General features: G+C 44.2%; 1 protein-coding gene across 8 annotated transcripts in view; it reads left to right on the forward strand.

Annotated features, from left to right (window-relative positions):
- DIS3L2 (DIS3 like 3'-5' exoribonuclease 2) overlaps positions 1–22383 on the forward strand; it is a 378405-nt gene that overhangs the window by 260329 nt on the left and 95693 nt on the right. For all 8 annotated transcript variants that reach the window (XR_009700788.1, XM_061188495.1, XM_061188488.1 and 5 more), the window contains exon 11: positions 4915–5027. Coding sequence is in view for 7 of the 8 variants with exons in the window: in XM_061188495.1 (XP_061044478.1) it covers positions 4915–5027 (113 nt within the window). In the remaining variant the exon portion in view is untranslated. The remainder of the gene's footprint in view (positions 1–4914; positions 5028–22383) is intronic.

Below are 22383 nucleotides of genomic sequence, written 5' to 3' on the forward strand. Positions count from 1 at the left end.
GACAAGCCTAAAAGGGTTTGGACATTAGGGACCTGAACAGAAGCAATTATTTTTTGCTTTTGCTAAATGAGGTATATTTAGCAAGGTTGTTCCCCTATATTCTGGATTAAAAGGGGTGCCCTACTGGGTCAAGAAGAGCCTCTGTCACCACAGTCCAATCTCAGCAGTGGGTAAAGGTGAACTCAAGTGACCGAAGTCTGGAAGGCCCTGGTCTCACTCCTGGTAAGGGAAGCGTAATACTTTCCCACCTGTAATAGCCTTGACCCTTTCAGGTACTTAGGACAGTCACTCTGCCACCAGGTAGAGATCACTGTAAACTAGAAATGTAGAAAGGAATTGTTAGGTCTTAAGGACTTACAATTAAATAGAACTAGAATTGATGGCTTAGTGGTTGTTCTGTAATCAGTCCCTGTTACGAGTGGCTAAAGAGATTGGCAGTGGGAACCAGGATGTGACTGCGAACAGGGCTGGGAGAAGTCTCCGACAGGACTTCTGAATCCATAGCCGAGAATGTGGCTTCTATTGAATCATAAGAGATAGGGAGGGATTTCTAGCTGTGACCCACTGAGATGAAAAATTGGGTTTGTATCATCTTGTCCTGGAGTTACCGCGACAGTGGTTGGGGGGCAGGGGGTGGTAATAAAAGGAACAAAGGCTCTGAATCTGACCTGGTTTTGAATCCAGGGTTTATTGCATACTAGCCAGGTAACCTTGGACAAGTGACATGGAACCTCTCTGAGCCTCAGATGATTCATTTGTGAAACACGGTTTATATGACTATTGTCAAAGGTACATTAATGTGTGTGGAGCCCCTGGCACAGAAGAGATATTAAATAAATGGTCACTACTGCCATCCTTATCATTTTTATCATCATTATTGTCAACATTACGTTCATGTAGTTATAGATTACAAAACACTTTCACATGTTCTCTCTGAAGTAAAAACAGATTTCAGCTCAATTCGCTCCCACAGAATGAGGTTTTGCAATCTTTCTCTGTCATAGCACTGGTAATACCATATTATCACCACATTGGTGTATCTGCCAACCCCATTAGACTGTGAGCGCCTTAAACAGAGGGATCCTCTTATGGATGCCCAGTGCTGGAGTAATCTAGTGGTTCCGTTTCCGTGCATCGTGGATCCACGTAAGGAAGCACTTTCTCACGACCAGAGGCCTTCAGAAGTAGAGCAAGTGGCTTCAAGATGTGAGCTCCACTCCCCCCCCCCCACCGGGGGTATGTCAAGGGCCACCTGGCAGGGACATAGTTGAAATGTGGCTGAGCTGATTGGGAGGCTGGCTTAGAAGAGATGGTTCTTAAGCCCGTATTTACGTCCTGTTAGTGCTTTAATTGGATGAAGCAGTTCTGGCGTCCACTCAAGTTCATTCACAGGAGCATTTGCAGACTTCCCTGGTGGCGCAGTGGTTAAGAATCCACGTGCCAGTGCAGGGGACACGGGATCAATCCCTGGTCTGGGAAGATCCCACATGCAGCGGAGCAACTAAGCCTGTGCGCCGCAACTACTGAGCCTGCGCTCTAGAGCCCGTGAGCCACAACTACTGAGCCCATACACCGCAACTGCTGAAGCTTGCGCGCTCTAGCGCCCGCGTGCCGCAACTACTGAGCCCGCATGCTGCAACTAAAGCCCTTGCGCCTAGAGCCCATGCTCCGCAATAAGAGAAGCCCCCGCAATGAGAAGTCTGCGCACTGCAATGAAGAGTAGCCCCCTCTCACCACAACTAGACAAAGCCTGCGCGCAGCAATGAAGGCCCAACGCGGCCAAAAAAATTAATTAATTTAAAAAAAAAAAAAAAAAGAGGAAAATTTGCATGTGTTTAAGTCTGTGGGCCCTGTGCACAGTGAGCCAGGCGTGGCCGGCCCTGAGGACTCTTCCTTCCTGTGCTTCCCCAGCTCTTCAGAACTCACAGGACTCACCTTAACCCCAGTAGATGAGTATTTTTTAATGTAAAAAAATTTTCAAAGTATAATTTTATATGGAAGACAGTGCGTTTTTAAACATCAAATTGGTCCTGGATGTTTTGGCAGCATTTACTACGTAACCTTTTGGATTTATATTTTCTCTTTCATAGAATAAAAACTTCAGTGCCACTACCTCTGGAGTTCTGCAAGTTCACATTATGTAAATATATGTAATAAAATATTTACTTAGGGTTTCCATAAAAAAGGTCCGGAGGAGAGAATAAGAGAGCTTCTCTTTGCTGGTTTTAGAGGCTCTTCTGGGAATTCTGAAATTTAAGCCTCTCAAATATGTTTGGATTGGCCCCCTTCGTGTTTTATCTCCTGTAATGAACTCTTTGTCAGTTTGTCAATTTTGACTAAGGACAGAAAGTTCATGTGTAGTAACAACACACAGACTGAATTTAAAATTATGGTTTATATCATGATGTAATAATCCTTCTCTTTTCCTTTAGTCAATATTTACCTGTTAGGCTAGTATATTATAATTCTGACTTCAAAAGAAGACACTTTATTTTACCTTCTCCAAGTGTTGGTTTTAGATACTTGTAATATCGAAATTGGGAGTTCTTGAGCTGTCTGAGACGCTTGGCCACATTCTCTTAGGGCTGAGTTCCTCGATCATTGCGGGGCAGGTTTCACTGCTCCCAGTGACCCAGCAACACAGCTGCATGGCTCACATGATGAGGCAGCTGAACTTTGAGCCACGCTGGTTTTCCTCAGCTTTCCAGACAGCCCTCTGCTCTGTGGGAAATAAGTCTGTTCTGTTATCCCATAGCAGCCAGTATTTCTTAGATGGACTTGGGTTTTCCCTAATGTATTAGCGTTACAGGACTGGGTGGAAAAACCCAGTGCTGCCCTGTAGGAGTGTGAGACAGATGAGAGTGGGGAATCTTAAATTCTTTTCCATCCCTGAACCTCTTATTTTAACCACCCCGAGTTTAAACATTTTTCCATTTTAAAAACAGGGAAAAACCCTCCCCCAGTGAAGAAGGAATAGGAGGACAATAAATGGCTACAAAATGTGAGGCTAAAATGTGAGATACCTTAAGACTGATTATCCAGGTAACCAGAGGAGAGAGTGGTGACGTGTCAGTAACTCTTCTGAGTCAACTTGGGAATCAGTCAGGATTCTTCTAGTGAGAATTCAAGTTCAGCTGGATCCTGGAGTTCAAATGAGGTCATCATGATTCTCCCTTTATTTCTTAGACCTATTATTTTCTATATTGGCATGATTATGTGGCAAAAATGTTTCCTTGGCAGCTCCAGACTTATTGTCTAGGGTCCTGGGAGAGAGACCTTCTTTTCTGAAGCCCGTATCAATCCCTGAGAACAGGCTCAGAATAAATCTATTGATACTTGAGTCACATGCCTGTGCCTAGACCAATCACTATGAACAGGAATGGAGTATAGCGGAATTCCATCAAGCACATATTTAAATTATAAGCAAATTCACCTTTGTGCTTGTATCGTCAGTGTGCTTCTGTCTGCCCATGATGCTTCCTCTCTCCAAACTATATGCCATTTCACATGTGTACTCTTTTCCATATTCTGTCCATTATGTGCATTTTTGTGTGCATATGTTTGTGTGTATATAATCACATATACTACATCTGATAGATGATTTATGGGATGTTCAAGAGGAAATCTTAAATGTATAACCTAACCAGCCCCCAAGCCCACTTTAGGTATGATTCCACCAGCCTGAGTCATCTGACCATGTCTCTGGTAGAACTCATAGAGAAGACAGGGCCTGTTGAAAACACAACCCCACCAGGAAGGGAAAGGGCAATTCTGAAATGGAAAAAAAGTAGGTCTTTTACCACAGTAGGCAAACAAATTGTTGATTCGTTCACTCAACAAACATTGAGTGCCTATGGTGTGTCAGGCATTCTTCTGGGCACTGGGCCTACAACAGTGGACTTGACACAAAAATCCCTGCCTTACTGGAGCCTGCACTGTAGGGGCAGACAGTAAACACATGAGCCAGTAAAGATGTGCTGTGATATCTGATAGTGATGAAAGCTCTGAAGAGAAGACCACGAGAAGCATCTTCAGTTATGGATTAGGTGCTTTAACAGTATAGTTAGGGGAAACAGAGGGCAGAGAATCTCTTCTTGTCCTGGGATTCTCTTTCAGTTGACCCTTATAAGGTAAGAAGGATTTTGATGGGCAGATCCTGTTGTGATTATTATCCCAAGTGTAAGAAAAAGCATGAGCCAAGCAAGCATCTGAATGGGATGAGGTAAGATACGTTCTGGGAATGGAAAGCAGTTTCCCATGACAGCTGCATAGAGAGCATGTGGAGGATGAGCCGTAAGGCTGGCGAGGTGGACTGAGGCGAGCCCGTGCGCGGGCACGAGTAACAGGCTAAGGGGCGACATCACCAGACCCATGGTTACGAGAGGGGTATTAGCAGTAGTGTGGAGGGCTAGGTGGGAGGGGATGGAATCAAGGTAGGAAGGCCAGCCGTGGGGCTGAGGAAAGACTGTGGCCGGGATAGATGGGAAGGGCAGTGCTTTCAGGGGCAGGGTCTGCAGGATTTAGGCATTAATTCCTTCTAGTGAGCTGTAAGGATTTGTTCGTCATCCAAAATGAGTCTTCTTTTACAAGTCTACTGATGTTTACTCAAAGACAAGAAGCCTTTAGAAATGGTAAACATTTGTAAAAATGGTTAATGTGATAAATGATTAATGGGATAAAAATGGTTAATGGCTAATGGGATAAAAATCTCATCATCTGTTGGCGTACGATGAGGAAAGTAAATATAGCGCACACCGCAGTGGGTAGGTGGAGCACGGGGCCAGCCTGAAAATGGCAGCCTGTACTCCAAGCCCTGTGGCCTCTGGGAGGGACATGCCTTCTCGGGGTAGATTCCCAGGAGGGATTGCCCTTGCCTTCCATTCCGGGCTGATCAACCTTCTTGTGCATCTACAGGCAACTTTGAAGTGGGAGTTCACATCGCTGACGTCAGTTACTTTGTTCCTGAGGGATCCAGTCTGGATAAAGTGGCTGCTGAGAGAGCTACAAGTGTCTACTTGGTTCAGAAGGTAAAAATCGGTTTCCAGTTTCTTGGATTGAAAGACGTGCTTCTATTTAATCATCTTCCTTTGTTTGTTTGTTTGTTTCTCCTTAAAAACATTCATGAGGGACAGCAATCTTGTCTGAACATCTTTTCTCACATCTAATAAGATCTTTAAAAAATGGTTTTCCCTGGCAAAGTGTTTGCCCTTGGTTATTGTATGTTTTCCTGTTAGGCCCTTGTATGTTCAAGAGGAGCCAAACTGAGGCGTTCTCAAGGCAGGACACAGGAACTCATCTCAGGCCTTCAGACTGGCCCTGCCATATAAGTAACTCAGACAAGTGGTCAGCTTCAGAAAGAAACGAGGAACTTTCAAACTGTTGTTCCAAAGTGGGGCTCAGCAAACTCAGCCCACACCGGTCACAGTTCTTATAAAGTCTTATTGCCATACAGTCACACCCATTCATTTATGTAATGTCTGAGGTGACGTCACACTACTGTAGGAGAATGGAATGAAAATTTACTAGTGGCCTTTTAAGAAAAAGTTTCGAACTCTGGTGTAAAGAGTGGGGGCTGATCTGCTCTTGACCTGCCCTTTACAAGATAACCTGGTACATCTCAGAGATGCAGAAGCAAAGGGAGCCAAGTCTGGGCTTTTCCTCTTAGTCCTGATGTTGCCTCTCTTGGTAAGTCACTGAGTCTCTCTAGACCTCCTTTGACAAGTATTTAACGATGAGCACCAGTCATCTGCCAGGCACTGCCCTAGGCCTGGTGGTGAATGAAAGACCATACCTGAGTTATTCCCCCACTAGAGCTCATGAATTCTTCGCCAGGCTTCTTCCTCCTCCATTTGACAGTCTGTTCATCTGCTTATTTGGCTCATCTTACATCACTGACTGTATCATGACTTTCACCTCCTGACTTCCTGGAATCTGGTGATCCAGTTTTGGATTGCTACATACACTGGCTTGAACCTTCCCTCCTCCCATGCCCTTGGACATGACTTCTGATGTTTGCACTTTGACTGCACTTAGGTGAGAGGTATATCCCCTCCATCTACCCACATATCCCGTGGCCTTCTGGCAGCTGGGAGCCCTTTACCTGGCCCTGTCTCTCAGGGGCGAGAAAGCAGCCCAGGTGCCAAACCTGCTCCATTCTGGGAACTTCCAAGGAGACAGCTACCCAGTGTCCCTCCACTGCCTGCTCTGACTGGCAGCTCCCACTGCCAGCACGCCTGTGTGCCCACACAGCTGGCAGAGGAAAGGCCGGGCTCTGAGCACTGCCCTCACTCGCAGCATGTCCTGGGAGGCCACTGTGCTTTGGGGTCCTGCCTCTCTAACTCCTGGGAAAATTCAGCCTGCTGCCTGCTCCGGATGGAAGTACCTAGTGGGGTGCCAGGCTGTAGGTTTGAGAACACCAGCAGCATAGGGATCCTGGAGAGGCCCTGGAAAGGCGGTTCTCTGAGCCCCTGACCTTTATGAACCTGCAGATCTTGGCACAGCATTGAGACACATCTGCAGGACAGCATTCCCCTGCTCTTAGTTATTGCTGACCTCTCTTCACTACCACCCCTTCAAAACAAGGGCTTGGGAAACTCATGCTCCTGAACACGTGAACCCCTGCTTCCTGCTGTTTTCCAGTCTGCACTGACCCTTTTGTGGACGTGCTGTCTAGACCCTGGCAAGCAGGCCACTAGGGGGTCTGTGTGCTGCTCAATCTGGAAATGCCCCACCCCTAGAGTCCCAGGAACCTGACCCCATGCTTTTATCATGACTGGGCCATGGCCGTAGGGAAAGACAAGTGTCATCTCGGCAATGCTAAGGGTGGTAGCAGATCTTTTTAAGAGGCAGTGTTCTCCTGGGTTCTGTTTTTTTTCCTAGCTAGAGATCTGAAAACTGTCACTGACTACCTCACTTCGGTTCTCCTGGATGACCCTGTGGCACCACCGCCATCCCTCCCACCTCCCCATCACATCATTTCCTGGAATATACCATCTGCCAGGGGTCTATTCAGACACAAAGACAGAGGAACCATATTCCAAATGCATGATTGGCCTGGGGCCCAAGGCTTGTAAGTTCACCCAGCTATTAAGTATAATTTCGTTCCAAGTCTGAAACCAAGGCTCTCTACAAATAGAGGCATCAACTTGTGTCAAGGGTTTCTTAGGCTCTCCCTCTTGCCTGTGGAGCCCACTTCTGCCAGAACTACCACAGCTTCAACACGGCCATCATCTAAGGTTTTCACCCATTCCATAAACCCAAGACCTTCTGTTGCTGTGCTCTGAGGCACAGGATTAGGACTCCTGGCACCTCAGCCATACCTGGCAGCATGTGTGACATGTGGAAGATGGACTTCCATACATACCTCTGCCAGGTCCAACAGACCATGTCATTTGGCCTTTGAGTGGCCCAGCCGTCTGCTAGCAATAAAAGCACAGAATCTCTACTGAACAGAAGGGTTGCTGCACAATGGAATCATCATTCATTTCCCCAACCCTGCCTTGTACAGATCCGTTACTCCCCCACTTACATACATGGTCCTGGACCACTTACACCAGCAATCTTCATGCCAGCCTCAGGAGGGGTATGTTCTAGAATCCCTGGACTCCAGTTCCAGCACAGTGCCTATGTGGTGCCCACAAAGGTGTTGGCAGTTCTAGAACAGAAGTCTTCCGGGACAGTCCAAAAGTTCCTAGGATTTCTTGCATTTGCCAAGTTCCTCTCACATTTCCAACCTGTCCACCCCAATAACTAACCTCTCAGAAGGGAAGAGACAAAAATTAACTCAAAATGAATCACAGACCTCAATGTGAAATGTAAAACTATAAAGCTCCTAGAAGATAACATTGGAGAAATTTTAGATGCCCTTGGTTTGGCAATGACCTTTTATTTATTTATTTATTTTACGTTTACTTATTTTTGGCTGCGTTGGGTCTTCATCGCAATGCGCAGGCTTTCTCTAGTTGTGGCGAGCGGGGGCTACTCTTCATTGTGGTGTGCGGGCTTCTCATTGCAGTGGCTTCTCTTGTTGCGGAGCACGGGCTCTAGGTGTGAGGGCTTCAGTAGTTGCGGCACACGGGCTCAGTAGTTGCAGCGCACGGGCTCTAGGGTGGGCGAGCTTCAGTAGTTGTGGTGCGTGGGCTCAGTAGTTGTGGTGCATGGGCTTAGTTGCTCCACAGCATGTGGGATCTTCCCAGACCAGGGATCAAACCCCTGTCCCCTCATTGGCAGGCGATTCTTAACCACTGCGCCACCAGGGAAGTCCAGTAATGACCTTTTAGATACAACACCAAAGGCACAATCTATGAAAGAAAGAATTGATAAGCTAGACTTAATTAAAATTAAAAATTTATGCTCTGCAAAAGACACTGTCAAGAGAATGAAAAGATAAGCCATAGACTTGGAGGAAATTTGCAAAAGACACATCTGATAAAGGACTATTAACCAAAATATACAGAGAACTCTTAAAATTCAACAATAAGAAAATGAACAACCCATTTAAGAATAGGCAAAAGATCTTAATAGCTACTTCACCAAAGAAGGTATACAGATGGCAAATAAACATATGCAAAGATGCTCCACATCATATGTCATTAGAGGAATGTAAACTAAAATAGTAATGATGCTACTATACTCCTATTAGACTGGCCAAAGTCCAGAACACTGACAACACCAAATGCTGGCAAAGATGTGGAGCAACAGGAACGCATTCATTGCTTATGACAATGCAAAATGTTACAGCCAGTTTGGAAGAAAGTTTGGCAGTTTCTTATAAAACTAAACATATTTTTACCATATGATCTAGTAATTGCACTCTTTGTTTTTACCCAAAGGAGTTCAAAATGTATGTCCATGCAGAAATCTGCACATGGGTGTTTATAGCAACTTTATTCTTATTTTCTAAAATTTGGAAACAACCTCCACAATGTCCATCAGTAGGTGAATGGATAAACTGTGGTACATCCAAACAATGGACTATTATTCGGCACTAAAAAGAAACCAACTATCAAGCCATGAAAAGACATGGTTCCTCCATAGGAACCTTAAATATAAATTACTAAGTGAAAGAAACCAGTCTTCAAAGGCTACATACTGTAAGATCCCAACTATATCACTTTCTAGAAAAGTGAAAATTATGAAGGCAGTGAAAAGATCAGCAACCGCCAGGGACTAGCAGAGAGGGAGGGATGAGTAAGTAGAGCGCAGAGGATTTTTAGGAAGTGAAACTACTCTGTATGATGTATAATGGTAGATACTTCTCATTATACACTTGTCCAAATTCATAGAAGGTAAAACACCAAGAATGACCCCTAATGTAAACTGTGGGCTTCGGGTAATAATGATATGTCAGTGCAGATTCATCAGTTACAACAAATGGACCGCTCTGGTAGGAATGTTGATAATGGGACTGTGCATGGGGATGGGGGGGGATATGGGAAATCTCTGTAACTTCTGCTCAATTTTACTGTAAGCCTAAGACTGCTCTAAAAAAATAAAGTCTATTTTTTTTTTTTTTTTTTTTTTTAATTTTAAAGGCAGGGGGAGAATGGGACTCTTCTAGGCCTTGACTGCAGCAATGTCCTTTAGGGGCTGGAGATCCTGTGGCCTGTGGCCCAAGTTTGGCTCCGCCATCTTGGTCAGCCAGTGGTTGACAGTGATGTCTTCAACCCCATGGTGGAGGTTGTCCTGTCTGGAAGCCTCTACTCCCTCTCCAGAGAGTGCTGGCTCTGATGTGCATTGTCCCAGATGGGAGCCAGACCTATCATCTGTTCAATCCAGTGGAGGCCCTCCCTAGGGAAACCTAGCACCTCCTCTCCCCTGCCCCATTACAGTACTTTCTGGATCACTGCAGCCTAGAACATGTAATCAAAACCCTAGAGCTCCACCTGCTCCACGAGAATTGGACATCTGCTTTCTTCAGGGGTTCAGCTTTGCCTGCCATTTATACTGGGTGCTCAGAACCACCGTGTAGGTGTTTTCAGCCATTCCAGAAATGAGAATACAGGAGGAGAGGGAGATGGAGTTGATTATTAAGCTGTGAAATTCTGGGTCAGAAGCTGCATGATCATCCAAACCCAGTTATAATTAACAGGGTGTTACCAGTGATAGGTGACCTCTGTGCACAGTGATACCTAAAAGATCCAGAACTTTCAGTCATCTCTCAATAAGAATGGGAAGCCTGGGCTTCCCTGGTGGCTGAGTGGTTGAGAGTCCGCCTGCTAATGCAGGGGACACGGGTTCGAGCCCTGGTCTGGGAAGATCCCACATGCCGCGGAGCAACCAGGCCCGTGAGCCACAACTACTGAGCCTGCGCATCTGGAGCCTGTGCTCCGCAACAGGAGAGGCCGCGATAGTGAGAGGCCCGCGCTCCGCGATGAAGAGTGGCCCCCGCTTGCCGCAACTAGAGAAAGCCCCCGCACAGAAACGAAGACCCAACACAGCCAAAAATAAATAAATAAATAAATAAATTAATTAATTAATTAAAAAAAAAAGAATGGGAAGCTTTATCCTCATCTGAGCAGGGGATGTTCTACCCGAATGACTTAGCTTGTTTCAGAGCAACTATGCCCCTGTCTGGCCTCTGTGACCTGTTCAAACCTAAATGCTGTGTTAAGAACTTCTCTTTGACCCCCATCCCTCACAATGTCTACGACACCTGTGCCCAAGCTGTGGGCGGATATACGTGGCCTAAGGGAATGCAGCACAAACGTGTTACCCACACATATCACTGAACATCAGCACATGAGGCTTCCTCCCTAATCTTCCCTCCCATGGCCATGAAGCTGGAGCCATCACCATTCCATTGTTATCCATATGGACAGTGCTGGCCTTTAGTTTGTGTTTATATTTTTGCAGAGCCTGTTCAACATTTTTCAAGTTCATATCCACCTAACCTTCGCTCACAACCAGGCAAGACCTGTTAACCTGGGACTAGAGGAATTATTGTTACTGTTACACCCCTTTCTACTGATGGCATTCCTTGTCCACAGTTGTCTCCACTCATTTGTTTAATATCCTCATTCATAGTAACTGTAGCCTCAACTTCTGAGCTTCCCCAGCATGGGGTAGCCAACGAGTACCTAAGGAACCATGAGTTACTTAGGAGGATCTTGCATTTCTGATAGGTCAAGAATGGGAATAAGGAATATGTCAGTCAAGCCTGGGTCTCCTAAGACATTCATATGGAAGATGCTGTTTGACTGTCCTCTTCAGTACACACAAACCATCTGTTAGTACCAATACTCTGGGTCTTTGGAAGTGCCAACAGTCATTGAACCCCTGGCCTGCCAACTTCACCCACCTCTCAGTGGCTTCCTGCCAACTATGTCTGCTCCTCTACATTGTATCCACCTTACCAACACTTGATGGACAGCCTGAGGCAGGGAGCCCAAGTGTCTTCTAGCTTGTGATACCTGGGAATGTCACAACTAATTGGCATTTACTCTACTAGAAAAGGTGTGAGAAAGAGAACCCAGCTCCCACCTCAGAAATCTGCGCAACCCACAGGATAGCTAAAATAAAGACATTTAGGGACTTCCCTGGTGGTCCAGTGGTTAAGACTCCGTGCTCCCAATGCAGGGGGCCTGGGTTCAATCCCTGGTCATGGAAGTAGATCCCACATGCCACAACTAAAAACAAAACAAAACAAAAAGATCCCACATGCTGCAACTAAAAGATCTTGCATGCTGCAGCTAAAGATCCCACATGCCGCAACTGGAAAAAAAAAAAAAAGATCCCCACACGTGGCAACAAAGATCCCGCGTGCTGCAACTAAGACCCAGCACAGCCAAACAAACAAATAAATAAATTAATTAAAAAAAAAAAAAAGATAATACCGAGTATCCACGAGGATGTGGAGTAGTGGGAACTCTCACTGCTGCAGGGAAGGCAAATTGGTGCAACCACTTTGGAAAACTGATAGTGTTATGGACTGAATGTTTGTGTCCCCCTCAAATTCATATCTTGAAATCCTAACCCCTAATGTGATGATCTTAGGAGGCAGGGCCTTTGGGAGGTGATTAGGTCAAGGGTGGAGCCTTCATGAATGGGATTAGTGCCCATATAAAAGAGACCCCAGAGAGCACTCTCATCACCATGTGAGGATACCGCAGGAAGGCGCCATCTGTGAACCAGGAAACGGGCCCTCTCTAGACACTGAGTCTGCCATCACCTTGATCTTGGATTTCCGAGCCCCAGAACAGTGAGAAATAAGTGTGTGTTGTTTAAACCACCCAGTCTATGATAGTTTTATTATAGCAGTCTGAACACAGTAAGACAGGCAGTATCTTTTAAAGTTGAATGTATGTACACACTTTGTGGCCCAGCAGTTCTGCTTCTGGGTATATACCTAACAGAAATGCATGCATGTGTTACAAAAAGAATGTGTAAGAATGTTCATTGCAACACTATGCAAAGTAGCCAAAAAACTAGAAGCTATTCTGTACCGTCAGCTGTAGAATGAACAAATAATTTGTGGTATGTTCACTCAGTGGGATGCAATACAACAATGAGAATGAACAAATGACAGCTCCACACACAAACATCATGGTGAAGGAAACCAGACACGAGTAAACACTGTATGAGTCCATTTATATAAAGTTCCAAAACAAGCAAAGCTAGAAGTCAGGAGAGTGACTACCCTTGGGGGAAAAGGGCCCATCTGGTGGGGGAACTCCTAATGATTCTTGATCTGGGCACTGATGACACCGGTGTTCAGTTTGTGAAAAGGCATCAAGCTTTTCCTTTATGACTTGTGCGTGTGTGTGTGTGTGTGTGTGTGTGTGTGTATGTATAATACTTAAATAAAAATATGTTTTTATTTTGAAGCTTTTTGGGGAGTGACTTTTACTCCACTCTGGCTCCTTTTAGTATATATAACCAGCCTAATCAGGCAAAGGAGCCACATCAGAATCCAGGTACCTCACTCATAGCTTGGCCCTCCAGAGAACACAGCTCTGATATTTGTACATTGACTACACTTCATATAACCTCAGGTTGGAGACATCCCATCCACACCTCCTGCCCCAAAATGCAGTTGGCTAAATCCAGCCTTTGGCCCAGGGCCTCTTAGGGAAGGGGGATAAGACTTTAAAATCCCTTTTATCTACAAAAACTATAACGTTATGGTGGAAAGAGAAATAGAAGTAGCAATCAGACCACATAAAGTGAATAAACGTGAAGCGTTCTCCCCATATGGATTCAAATATTTAAGAAATTTCGGCACAATTCGAGGTTTTTCTTCAGAGCAGGTGGCTGTCTCTTATCTAGCTCCGCACTCTCCTTTTATAGCCAGGAATTACGTTTCAAATTCAGAAAATGAGAAAAATAAAATTGGGTTAAATAACTAAGCCTGTTTCCTTTGCTCTTCTCTTTCCTTTGGTTTCGTGATTGTCATAGTTGTAGAATTTCTCCTTGGGAATGCAGAGTTGGGACTCTTCTCTTAAGCTCTGGAAATGGGGAGCTGGATGGAGGAAGGGCCCCTATGCTGCCGAGCGGCTACAGGCTCCTGCTGCCCGGCACTGGCCCCAGCTTGGCGTGAGTGAATGGCGCCAGCCCACAGCCTTGGGCAGCAGCAGCTGTGCATTCTGATTCCTTTGAACCACTACTCTGACCTTTCTTCCTACTCATTTGTGTTTCTTCAAGGACAGTGTCCAGGAACTTTTCTGCTGTTTTCACTTTACTTTGCCTGTAAAAGTCTTCTTGAAAGCTGGATGAGCTGCTTTCCCCTCCTCCAGGTTCTCTCTTTCTCATTTGGCGGAATCATTTCTCCCAACTTCATCAGACGAGGGAGGGAGTGTGTGTGTTGGGGGATGGGGGTGGGGATGCCGGTTGATTTCCCATCTACAGGGAATGTGGCACTGGTTTCTTTTCATTCAGTGTCACTGACCTATAAGTATCTGATGTCAGAATTACAATCTAAGCTTGATTTGGGAAACTATCCCATAGATTAGTACAGTATACAGTGAAACAGATCTTGGGTCCAAATACCATCTTACTGTCCAAATATCATCATACAGTCTTTTAAATGAAATTCTTTTTGTTGGGATTTTACTCAAACTAATACGTATTTGGTTACTCTTATTAACAATAGGGTGTACTCAGGAGAAAAGATAACTCTATATATTGTCCATTTAAATCCTGTGGAAAAACACTCTTTTTGACAAAAGGTAGATAGCTATCAGGATAGGGGACAGCTGTCTGCCTGAATTTAGGCCTGTCCTCAGAAGGACACAACATCTAGCCAGTTAATATTTCCAAGCTATCTTCTCTGAGATGAAAATACAATGTAACTGTTAAATTAAAGGTAATTTTTAAAAAATAAGCGAATAAGTTTTAAAAGTAAGAGAAAACGTAAACAGCTGAAACCTAAACCTAAATTTTCTGCCTGTTGGCCCAAGCACTCGTGTTATTTTAGGTGTGAAACAGCTCAAATGAAAGTTCGCCCATAAATCTCTACGATATTTTATTGGTACTGCTTTATAATAGAGATCAAAGATTGGGATTGGAAGCCCGTCTTAATGTGGAGTCCAAAGAGTTTTAAGATGTTCCTTTATGACCCCAGCATGTTGTCAGGGTGTTGATGTTTTGTTAGTGTCAAACTGTGTAGCAAAGAGTTGATCAAATTTGGAATTCATGGAAGGGTTGATATGAAAAAGAAAACTCTTTAAACAGAGATGTTGGCTGGCAAATGGATTATCTCCTTCCTTTAAGTTGTTTCAGCATGTGAGTGGGGAGCTAGCTGAGTATACCTTATTGTTAAAACCTCAAAGTCCTCAGAGACCAGGAGCAAAACTCCCCAAGTTCTCCGGCTCTGACAGCCAGTGGGCACTGAGGGTGTGAGGGAGGTTTGGGAGCCAGCAAAGGCCTGGGCAGAAAGGGGCAGGGGGAGCCCCTGCAGCCCCTCCGGGCACTGGAGAACCCCCAGCGGGGTGTTGGCGTCTGGCCTCCTTGCGCTGTTACAGCCCCCATGTCGCTGCTATTCTCTCCTGTTCCTTTCTGCCTGGATGATTGATCTCTCCCCTCTGTGGCCCTTTCCGCTGGTCACAGGGCTGTCCTGGCTAACCTGCTGCTGAACTTGGCCAGCTCGCCCGCTGTGGCTTTAGCAGATGTTTCTGCTCTCTGAGGCTAACATAAGATTTTAGTCCTGTTGGTACCCCCACCCAGCTGCCTTGGGCAATTTACCTAAATGATCAGTTTCTCTCAGTTCTCCTAAGCCCGAATCCAGAATGCTTAGAAAGTCAGTGTCCTGTCATCAGTGTCCTTTTTTTCCATGACCAGCTTTTAAGCTCTGTCCTCACCCAACTTTGATTCTGGCCCTGAAACATGCATGAGAAGACTTAGCACCCTTTAAGCCCCTTTCCTTTTCTGCTACCTAAAGTGCTACCAGTCTTCATCCAGTTAGCATTTATTGAGTACCGGCTGTGTGCCAGGTGCCTGGTCTATAAAGATGAGAGAGATGCTGATCTTGCCCTGGAGAAGTCAGGGGAGGCGGGCATGTAACAATTACTATACACTGGCCTACTTGTAGTTGCAGAAGTGCTCCAAGGTGAGGATGTATCACAGAGGAGAGAGAAGTTGTATCTGCCTGGATTGGTGGTGGAAGAGGAGCTTCTGCAAGAGCCAGGAAGCCTTCACAAAGCAATTGATTTTTGAGCAGTGTTTCTAATTTTGAGTAGAAAATTTCTAGGTAGACAAAAGTAGGTGGAGAGGGCATTCCAGGCAGAGGCTAGAAAAAGCATGGAACGTCCAAGGAACAGTATGTAGTTTGGAATTGCTGGGGTCTGAGCTGTAGGGGGAGCCAAGAGATGAAGTTACAAAGAGAGGCCTGGGGTGGCAGGCTAAGGAGCTTGGGTTTCATCTTGAGGTCAAATAGAGAAGTGACATCATGTTCTTTGACTAAGATAGAAAATCACCTTAGCAGCTGTGTGGTTGAAGAGCAGTGAGGCCAGAGGTAAGAAAATTGTTATCAGTATCAGGGCTCTTTCCCTTAGTCATGGCCCCTTGAGGCTTTGAGTAACCACCCCAAAACAGACAGGGATCTTTGCTCACGGAATCTTAGGAGAGTAGACCAATATGGTGGTGTCCAACTGGAGACCCCAGGAGAACTAGACTAATAGATGTCTTCAGCCTGGGGCCAGAATGGACATCCTGAACAAGGAGCATTCACATTCGCCCCCAGATTGCATCCCCTCCCAATCTAGCAATCCATATCGCATGACAAAGAACAGGGCTAGGCACCTGGGAGAGGTTAGCTTCCCACTGGTATCTCTGCTGTCTCCTTGGAGATGGGGTCTGCAGGCCCTCTGCCGACTTCCTCTTGAGACCCCTTGGCCTTATTGAAGATGTTTGGGCCTTTCCTCATTAACAGGACAAGCAAAAAATCAAATTACTGAATTCAGCTCATCAAATATTGGGGAAGATAAAGGCAACGTGTCCTAATATAAATGGGATTGCAGATTGTCATTGGGTGGAATTTAGTAAGAAGATGCAAACGTCTGCAGAATAATAAGGAAATCTTAACCAGAATAATTTCAACTCTAGAACTGTGCTGCTGGCTTAGGAGACTTAGGATGTATCCCAAGAGAGACGAAGATGTCCACACTTGAACAGTGGAAGAGGGAGAGGAAAAGACTCATTTGAGAGATTTAGAATGCAGAACCTACAGGACTGGGGAACTGATGGGGTGTAGCAGGGAGGGGAGTTATCCTCCTCCACACGGTCCGGTGATTTTCTCCATCACAGCTCAGCCATGACTTGCAGAAGCAGGAAAGGCAGATTGTAAGAGTGGTTGTGGAGTCTGCAGAGTTGGAAAGTGAGGGAGTTTGAGAACTTGGAAGGAACTGTCCACGTGGTCCACACTGAGTAGTGAAGCTGAGTGGGGGCCAGAAAAGCCACGACTGGGGAGAGCTATCTGGGGGTTGGGGAACGCGTAAGCGTTCGCACGACGCTGGTGATGGCCAGCAGTTTCTCAACTGCCGGAGAGACCTTGCTTCTCTTTTCCAGTTATACATTGTGTTCTGCACTTAGGACCCTGCCTCGGAGTCTCTCCAGGCACTGTGGCAGATCTCACGTAGCCGATGAGGGTGCGGGGACCACTATGCTGTTGTCTAGGTGGGTCTCCCTGAAATAACAGAGCTCGTATTTGAGGAAGCAGCTTATGGAGAGTGGCTGTTTGTCTCTCCAGTCCCCCTCTTATGGGGATCCCTGCTGTGCTGTGGAATTGACACAAGTGCCATGTGTCATGGGGCACAGTCCCAGTGACACCGGCAAAAATCTGGCCCAATTCATGAGAGGCCCTGACATGCCAAGCTACAAATGTAATTGTAACATCTTCACTCCTTTTCTTTTGAGAAATAATAGTCTATTTACAAAACTATATGGACATAAAGATAAAGACTGTTTTCTCGGAATTCCATCTGAATCGTGCCCCAAGATCTAGTGAAAGATTATTAAAAGGAATGCCCTTTAAAAATTAGGCATAATTATACTACCCCAAAAGTGTTAACGTTTAGCTTTTTCTTGAGCGCTTGGATTCTTTGGCATCCGACCATTGCAGTGTGAATATTAAAATGTTTCCTTCTGTGTAAGCCACAGGATATCAAGCAATGTTTATAACCTGGGCAGCAGCTGAGTGTACCAATAGTTTTAGGAGAGAATAGCCAAAACAGTTTATCTTGTACTTAAAATACTAGCTGCCTGTGAAATTCTTATGTAAAGATGTTTAAATAGGAGTCTACCATGTATCAATATTTCATAAAATGTTTTATGTGATGGAATAAACAGTAAACATAGAAAAAATAGGTGATTTGTATTCTGGGTGAAAGTCAGTCATTCATTTGTAAACTAGAAGTGCCTGCTGTGTGTCACGTGCTGGATAGAGAGAAACAGTCCTCATTCCTGAAGATTCCATGGTCTAGTGGAGAAGAGAGGCACATAAAGAAGCAATTAGGGTGAGTGTAGGAGCTGTAGAAGCTCTTACATGAGAGAGCAGGGAGGATGCAGTGAGTGACTGTTTAGGACTGCCTCAAGCCCTTTTTGAAAGAACAAGGGCCGTGGGGAGGAAGTATACAAAACAGTGAGTACTCCACCCAGGGGAATCTGGGTAAGTGTTTCAGAGATGCTGATGAGCTGAATCTTAAACGATGTACAAAGTTGGCAAAACATCCAAAAGTTGGCAGAACATCCGGAAAGGTGCTCCAGAAAGAGAGAACAACATGTGCACGAACTGGAGCAGGAAGCAGGCCTGGGTGGCTCCGGTTACTGCGTGGGAGGGGGGCCCCAGGGCAAAGGCTGAAGGGAAGCCTGAGCCAGGGGACCAAAGGACCTGGCAGACCATGGGGTGGCCAGTGAGCTGGCTTTTATTGAGCATCTTCAATATTGTTTTACTAATAAGAGAACCAAGACTCAGAGAATTATACTAGGTTCCCCAAGTTGCACAGGAAATGGTGGGCCCAGGATTAGACCCCCAAGTCTGCCTGGCTTCAAAGCCTTTTCTGTTTTTCCTGAGATGTGCTGCTGATGAGTCTGGGTCTCACCCTTTTGGTTAATGGCCTTTAGACTTTTTTTTTTCTTTTTTTTTAGTGGTAAAGGCCTTTTTTGCAAATAAAATCTTAACCCCAAACTCCAATATGTAAAAATAGATCAGGTTGTATTTCATTAACATAAAGGTCTTCCATATTTAAATGTATAACAGTTAGGAGATCAAGTAATGAGAACAGTGGCTTTCTTTTTAATAAGCTCTTTTATTTTAAAATAAATTTAAATTTACAGAAAAGTTGCAAAGATAGTACAGAGAGGTCCCATATACCACACAGCCAGCTCTCCCCCTTGCTAACATCTTGCATTACCATGGTACATTTGTCATAACTAAGAAGTTGACATTGGAACATTGCTATTAACCAAATCCATACTTTATTTGGATTTCACCAGTTTTTCCACCAATTATCTTTCTGTTCCAGGGTTGAGTCCAGGGTACCACGTTGCATTTAGTTGCAATGACTTTCTTTGCACAAACACTAAAACATGAAGTCAGGAAATATGTTACATTCTCAGATGTTCAGCTTTATGATTGAAAATAAGATACTGCCTTGAACCCTTAGAAGAAATACTAACTATCTGTAAAAAAAAGGTACTAAGCCCTGGACTACAGGCATGCAAGGCAAGAGCAACCTGCTACCGAAATGCAGTTGGTATAATTAACTGATAATGCAGCCCAGAGAAGAATCCAACAACGCGCACCCAACAAACTCCGTTTATTCTGTCTTATTCAGCTTGGGCTGTCATACAGTATACCATAGACTGGGCAGTTTAAATAACAGACATTTTTTTTTTCCACAGTTCTGGAGGCTAGAAGTCCCAGATGAAGGTGCTGGCCAATTCAGTTCCTAGTGAGGACTCTCTTCCTGGCATGTAGAGGGCTGTGTCCTCACGTGGCCTTTTTTCTGTGTTTGTGCAGGGCAGGGAGGGGGGAGTTATCTCTCTATTTATCAGATCAGGGCCACACCCTTATGACCTCATTTAACCTTAATTACCACCAAAAGACCCCACCTCCAAATACAGTCGCGTTGAGGGTCAGGGCTTCAACGTAGGAATTTGGGGGGTGGGGGAGGGACAGAGTTCAGTCCATAGCCTAGTCCAAAGGCTGAAATTACGTGAAATCTTTATAGTTCAATCATGGTATTAAAATTTCCTCCATTTCATACAGTATGTTTATGCAGGTAAATATGTGTTACTTTGTAAAACACTTGATACATGCAAGAAAATGTTAAATATTTAGATCCCATTTGAATACTCATTAAATAAGTTAACAGAGAATATAGTGTCATCTGAACAAACGATGCAAAAGTAATGGCAAGAAAAATTTTTCAAAAGTAGTTGCCTTATAAAAGCTGTTACCAGAAGTCTTCAGGTAGTCGTTAGGTTTCACATACAAAAGATACAGCATCCTTCAGAATAATGCCAAGTAATGCCATATAATTATTAGCTGTTTGTTACTGGTGTGGACTGTGAGTTCTAGAACTTACTTTTCCATACCGAAGGTTGTTTACTGTACTGAAACAGAATACAAGTCCAGATACCTCACACGGAGTAGGACACCACTGGGGTTTGTTTTGTTTTTGCTGATAAAGAAACTTAACTAGCTAACTTTACCTCAGCTAGTGCATAGTTGCTGCTCTGTTACTTCAAAATTACTTAGCAGAGTGTTAGAAAGTGTTGCTTGACACTGCAAATCCAGGAGGTCCACAGTAAGTGCGTTGGATAAATGTCTGTTAATGCTGCCGTTTCTAGTTTGGGAGGTGGGCGTGAATGATGATGCCATTAATCAAGAAAAACATGGAAGAAGGAATAGATTTAAAGGTAGGAGGGAGGGAGCCTGAAGTAGCTTCAGGACATCCAGGTAGATTTACTCATTTTGTCTTTGGAATTTTAGAGTAAACAAATAACATTCCAGGATAGCTATAAGTCATGATTTGAAAATAAGTTGAAGAGGATTTCCTTTTTTTTTTTTTTTTTTTAATTTAAGAGGGTATACCATTGAATCAGTTTATAATGGAATAGAAAATTAATAAAAGGAAGAAATAATTTGGGCTTAAAAAACTGCAAAGTGAGTGACTAGTTGACCACAGTCTTCATCTAGGGAATCTGGATTTGTGAATCTTTCAGTGATTATTTTTTCTTCCAGTTTTATTGAGATATTGATAGAATAGAAATATCGAACTAAGTTCAAGGTGTCCAGCGTAATGATTTGACTTACATATATTATGAATGATTATCACAGTACGTTTAATGAGCATCCATCATCTCATATAGATACAGCATTAAAGAAATAGAAAAAATATTTCCTTCCTGTGACGAGAACTCTTAGGATTTACTCTCTTAACAGCTTTCATAGATAACGCAGTGTTCATTATATTTATCACGTTGCACATTACATCCCTAGTATTTATTTATCTTATAACTGGAAGTTTGTACCTTTTCACTACCTTCAGCAATTCCCCTCCCCCCCCAAATCAGTGATTTTTTTAAAAAAATAAATTTATTTATTTTATTTATTTATTTTTGGCTGCGTTGGGTTTTCATTGCTGTGCACGGGCTTTCTCTAGTTGTGGTGAGCAGGCGTACTCTTTGTTGCAGTGCGTCGGCTTCTCATTGCGGTGGCTTAGGCTCTAGGCACTTGTGCTTCAGTAGTTGTGGCACGCAGGCTTCAGTAGTTGTGGCTCGCGGGCTCTAGAGTGCAGGCTCAGTAGTTGTGGTGCATGGGCTTAGTTGCTCCACGGCATGTGGGATCTTCCCGGACCAGGGCTCGAACCCATGTCCCCTGCATTGGCAGGCGGATTCTTAACCACTGTGCCACCAGGGAAGTCCCCAGTGATGTTTTATCGGCGTATTCTGTTAACGTTCCAACATGTGATTTGGTCAATTGTGGTATTTTCAATTACTGAAGTATTGATTCAGCAGTTTCAGTCTGATGAAACCATGTCACAAGTTTACACTCAGCCCTTGGGTTCTTTTATTTTCCCCAGCTTTATTGAGGAATCATTGGCAAATATAATTGTGTAATTTTAGAGTGTATGATGTGATGATTTGATATACATGTACATTGTGCAATGATTGCCATGATCAAGATAATTAACACGTCCATCACCTCACATAGTTAACTCTTTATTGTGTCTGTGGTTAGAATGCTTAAGATTTACCTCAGCAAATTTCAAGTATACAATACCCTGTTATTAACTACAGTCCCATGCTGTACCTTAGATCCTCAGACATTATTCATCTTATAACTGAAAGTATGTAAAAGTATTTGACCTCTACCTTCCCATTCTCCCTCTCCCCAGCCCCTGGCAACTACCATTCTACTCTCTGTTTCTATGAAATCGGCTTTTTTTTAAATAAAAGATTCCACACATAAGTGAAACATACAGCATTTGTGTTTCTCTGTCAGGCTTGTTTCACTTAGCATAATGCCCTCCAGGTTCATCCATGTTGTCACAAATGGCAGGATTTCCTTCTTTTTATGGCTGAATAATATTTCAGTGTGTGTGTGTGTGTGTATCACATTTTCTTTATCCATTCAACTGTCAACAGACACTTAGGCTGTTTCCGTGTCTTGGCTCTTGCGAATAATGCTGCAGTGAACGTGGGAGTGCAGATATCTCCTCAAAGTACCAATTCCATTTCTTTTGGATATACACCAGTACTGTTTTCCATAATGGCTGTACCAATTTACATTCCCCCCAGTAATGTACAAGGGTTCCCTTTTCTGCACAACCTCACTAACGTTTGTTATCTCTTGTCTTTTTGATAATAACCATCCTAACAGATGAGAGGTGATATAGAAATTAAGAAAGCAGTCACACTCACAAAAGCATCAAAAACAATAAA

The sequence above is a fragment of the Eubalaena glacialis genome, chromosome 1, assembly GCF_028564815.1.
Source record: "Eubalaena glacialis isolate mEubGla1 chromosome 1, mEubGla1.1.hap2.+ XY, whole genome shotgun sequence".
Taxonomy (NCBI): Eukaryota; Metazoa; Chordata; class Mammalia; order Artiodactyla; family Balaenidae; genus Eubalaena; species Eubalaena glacialis.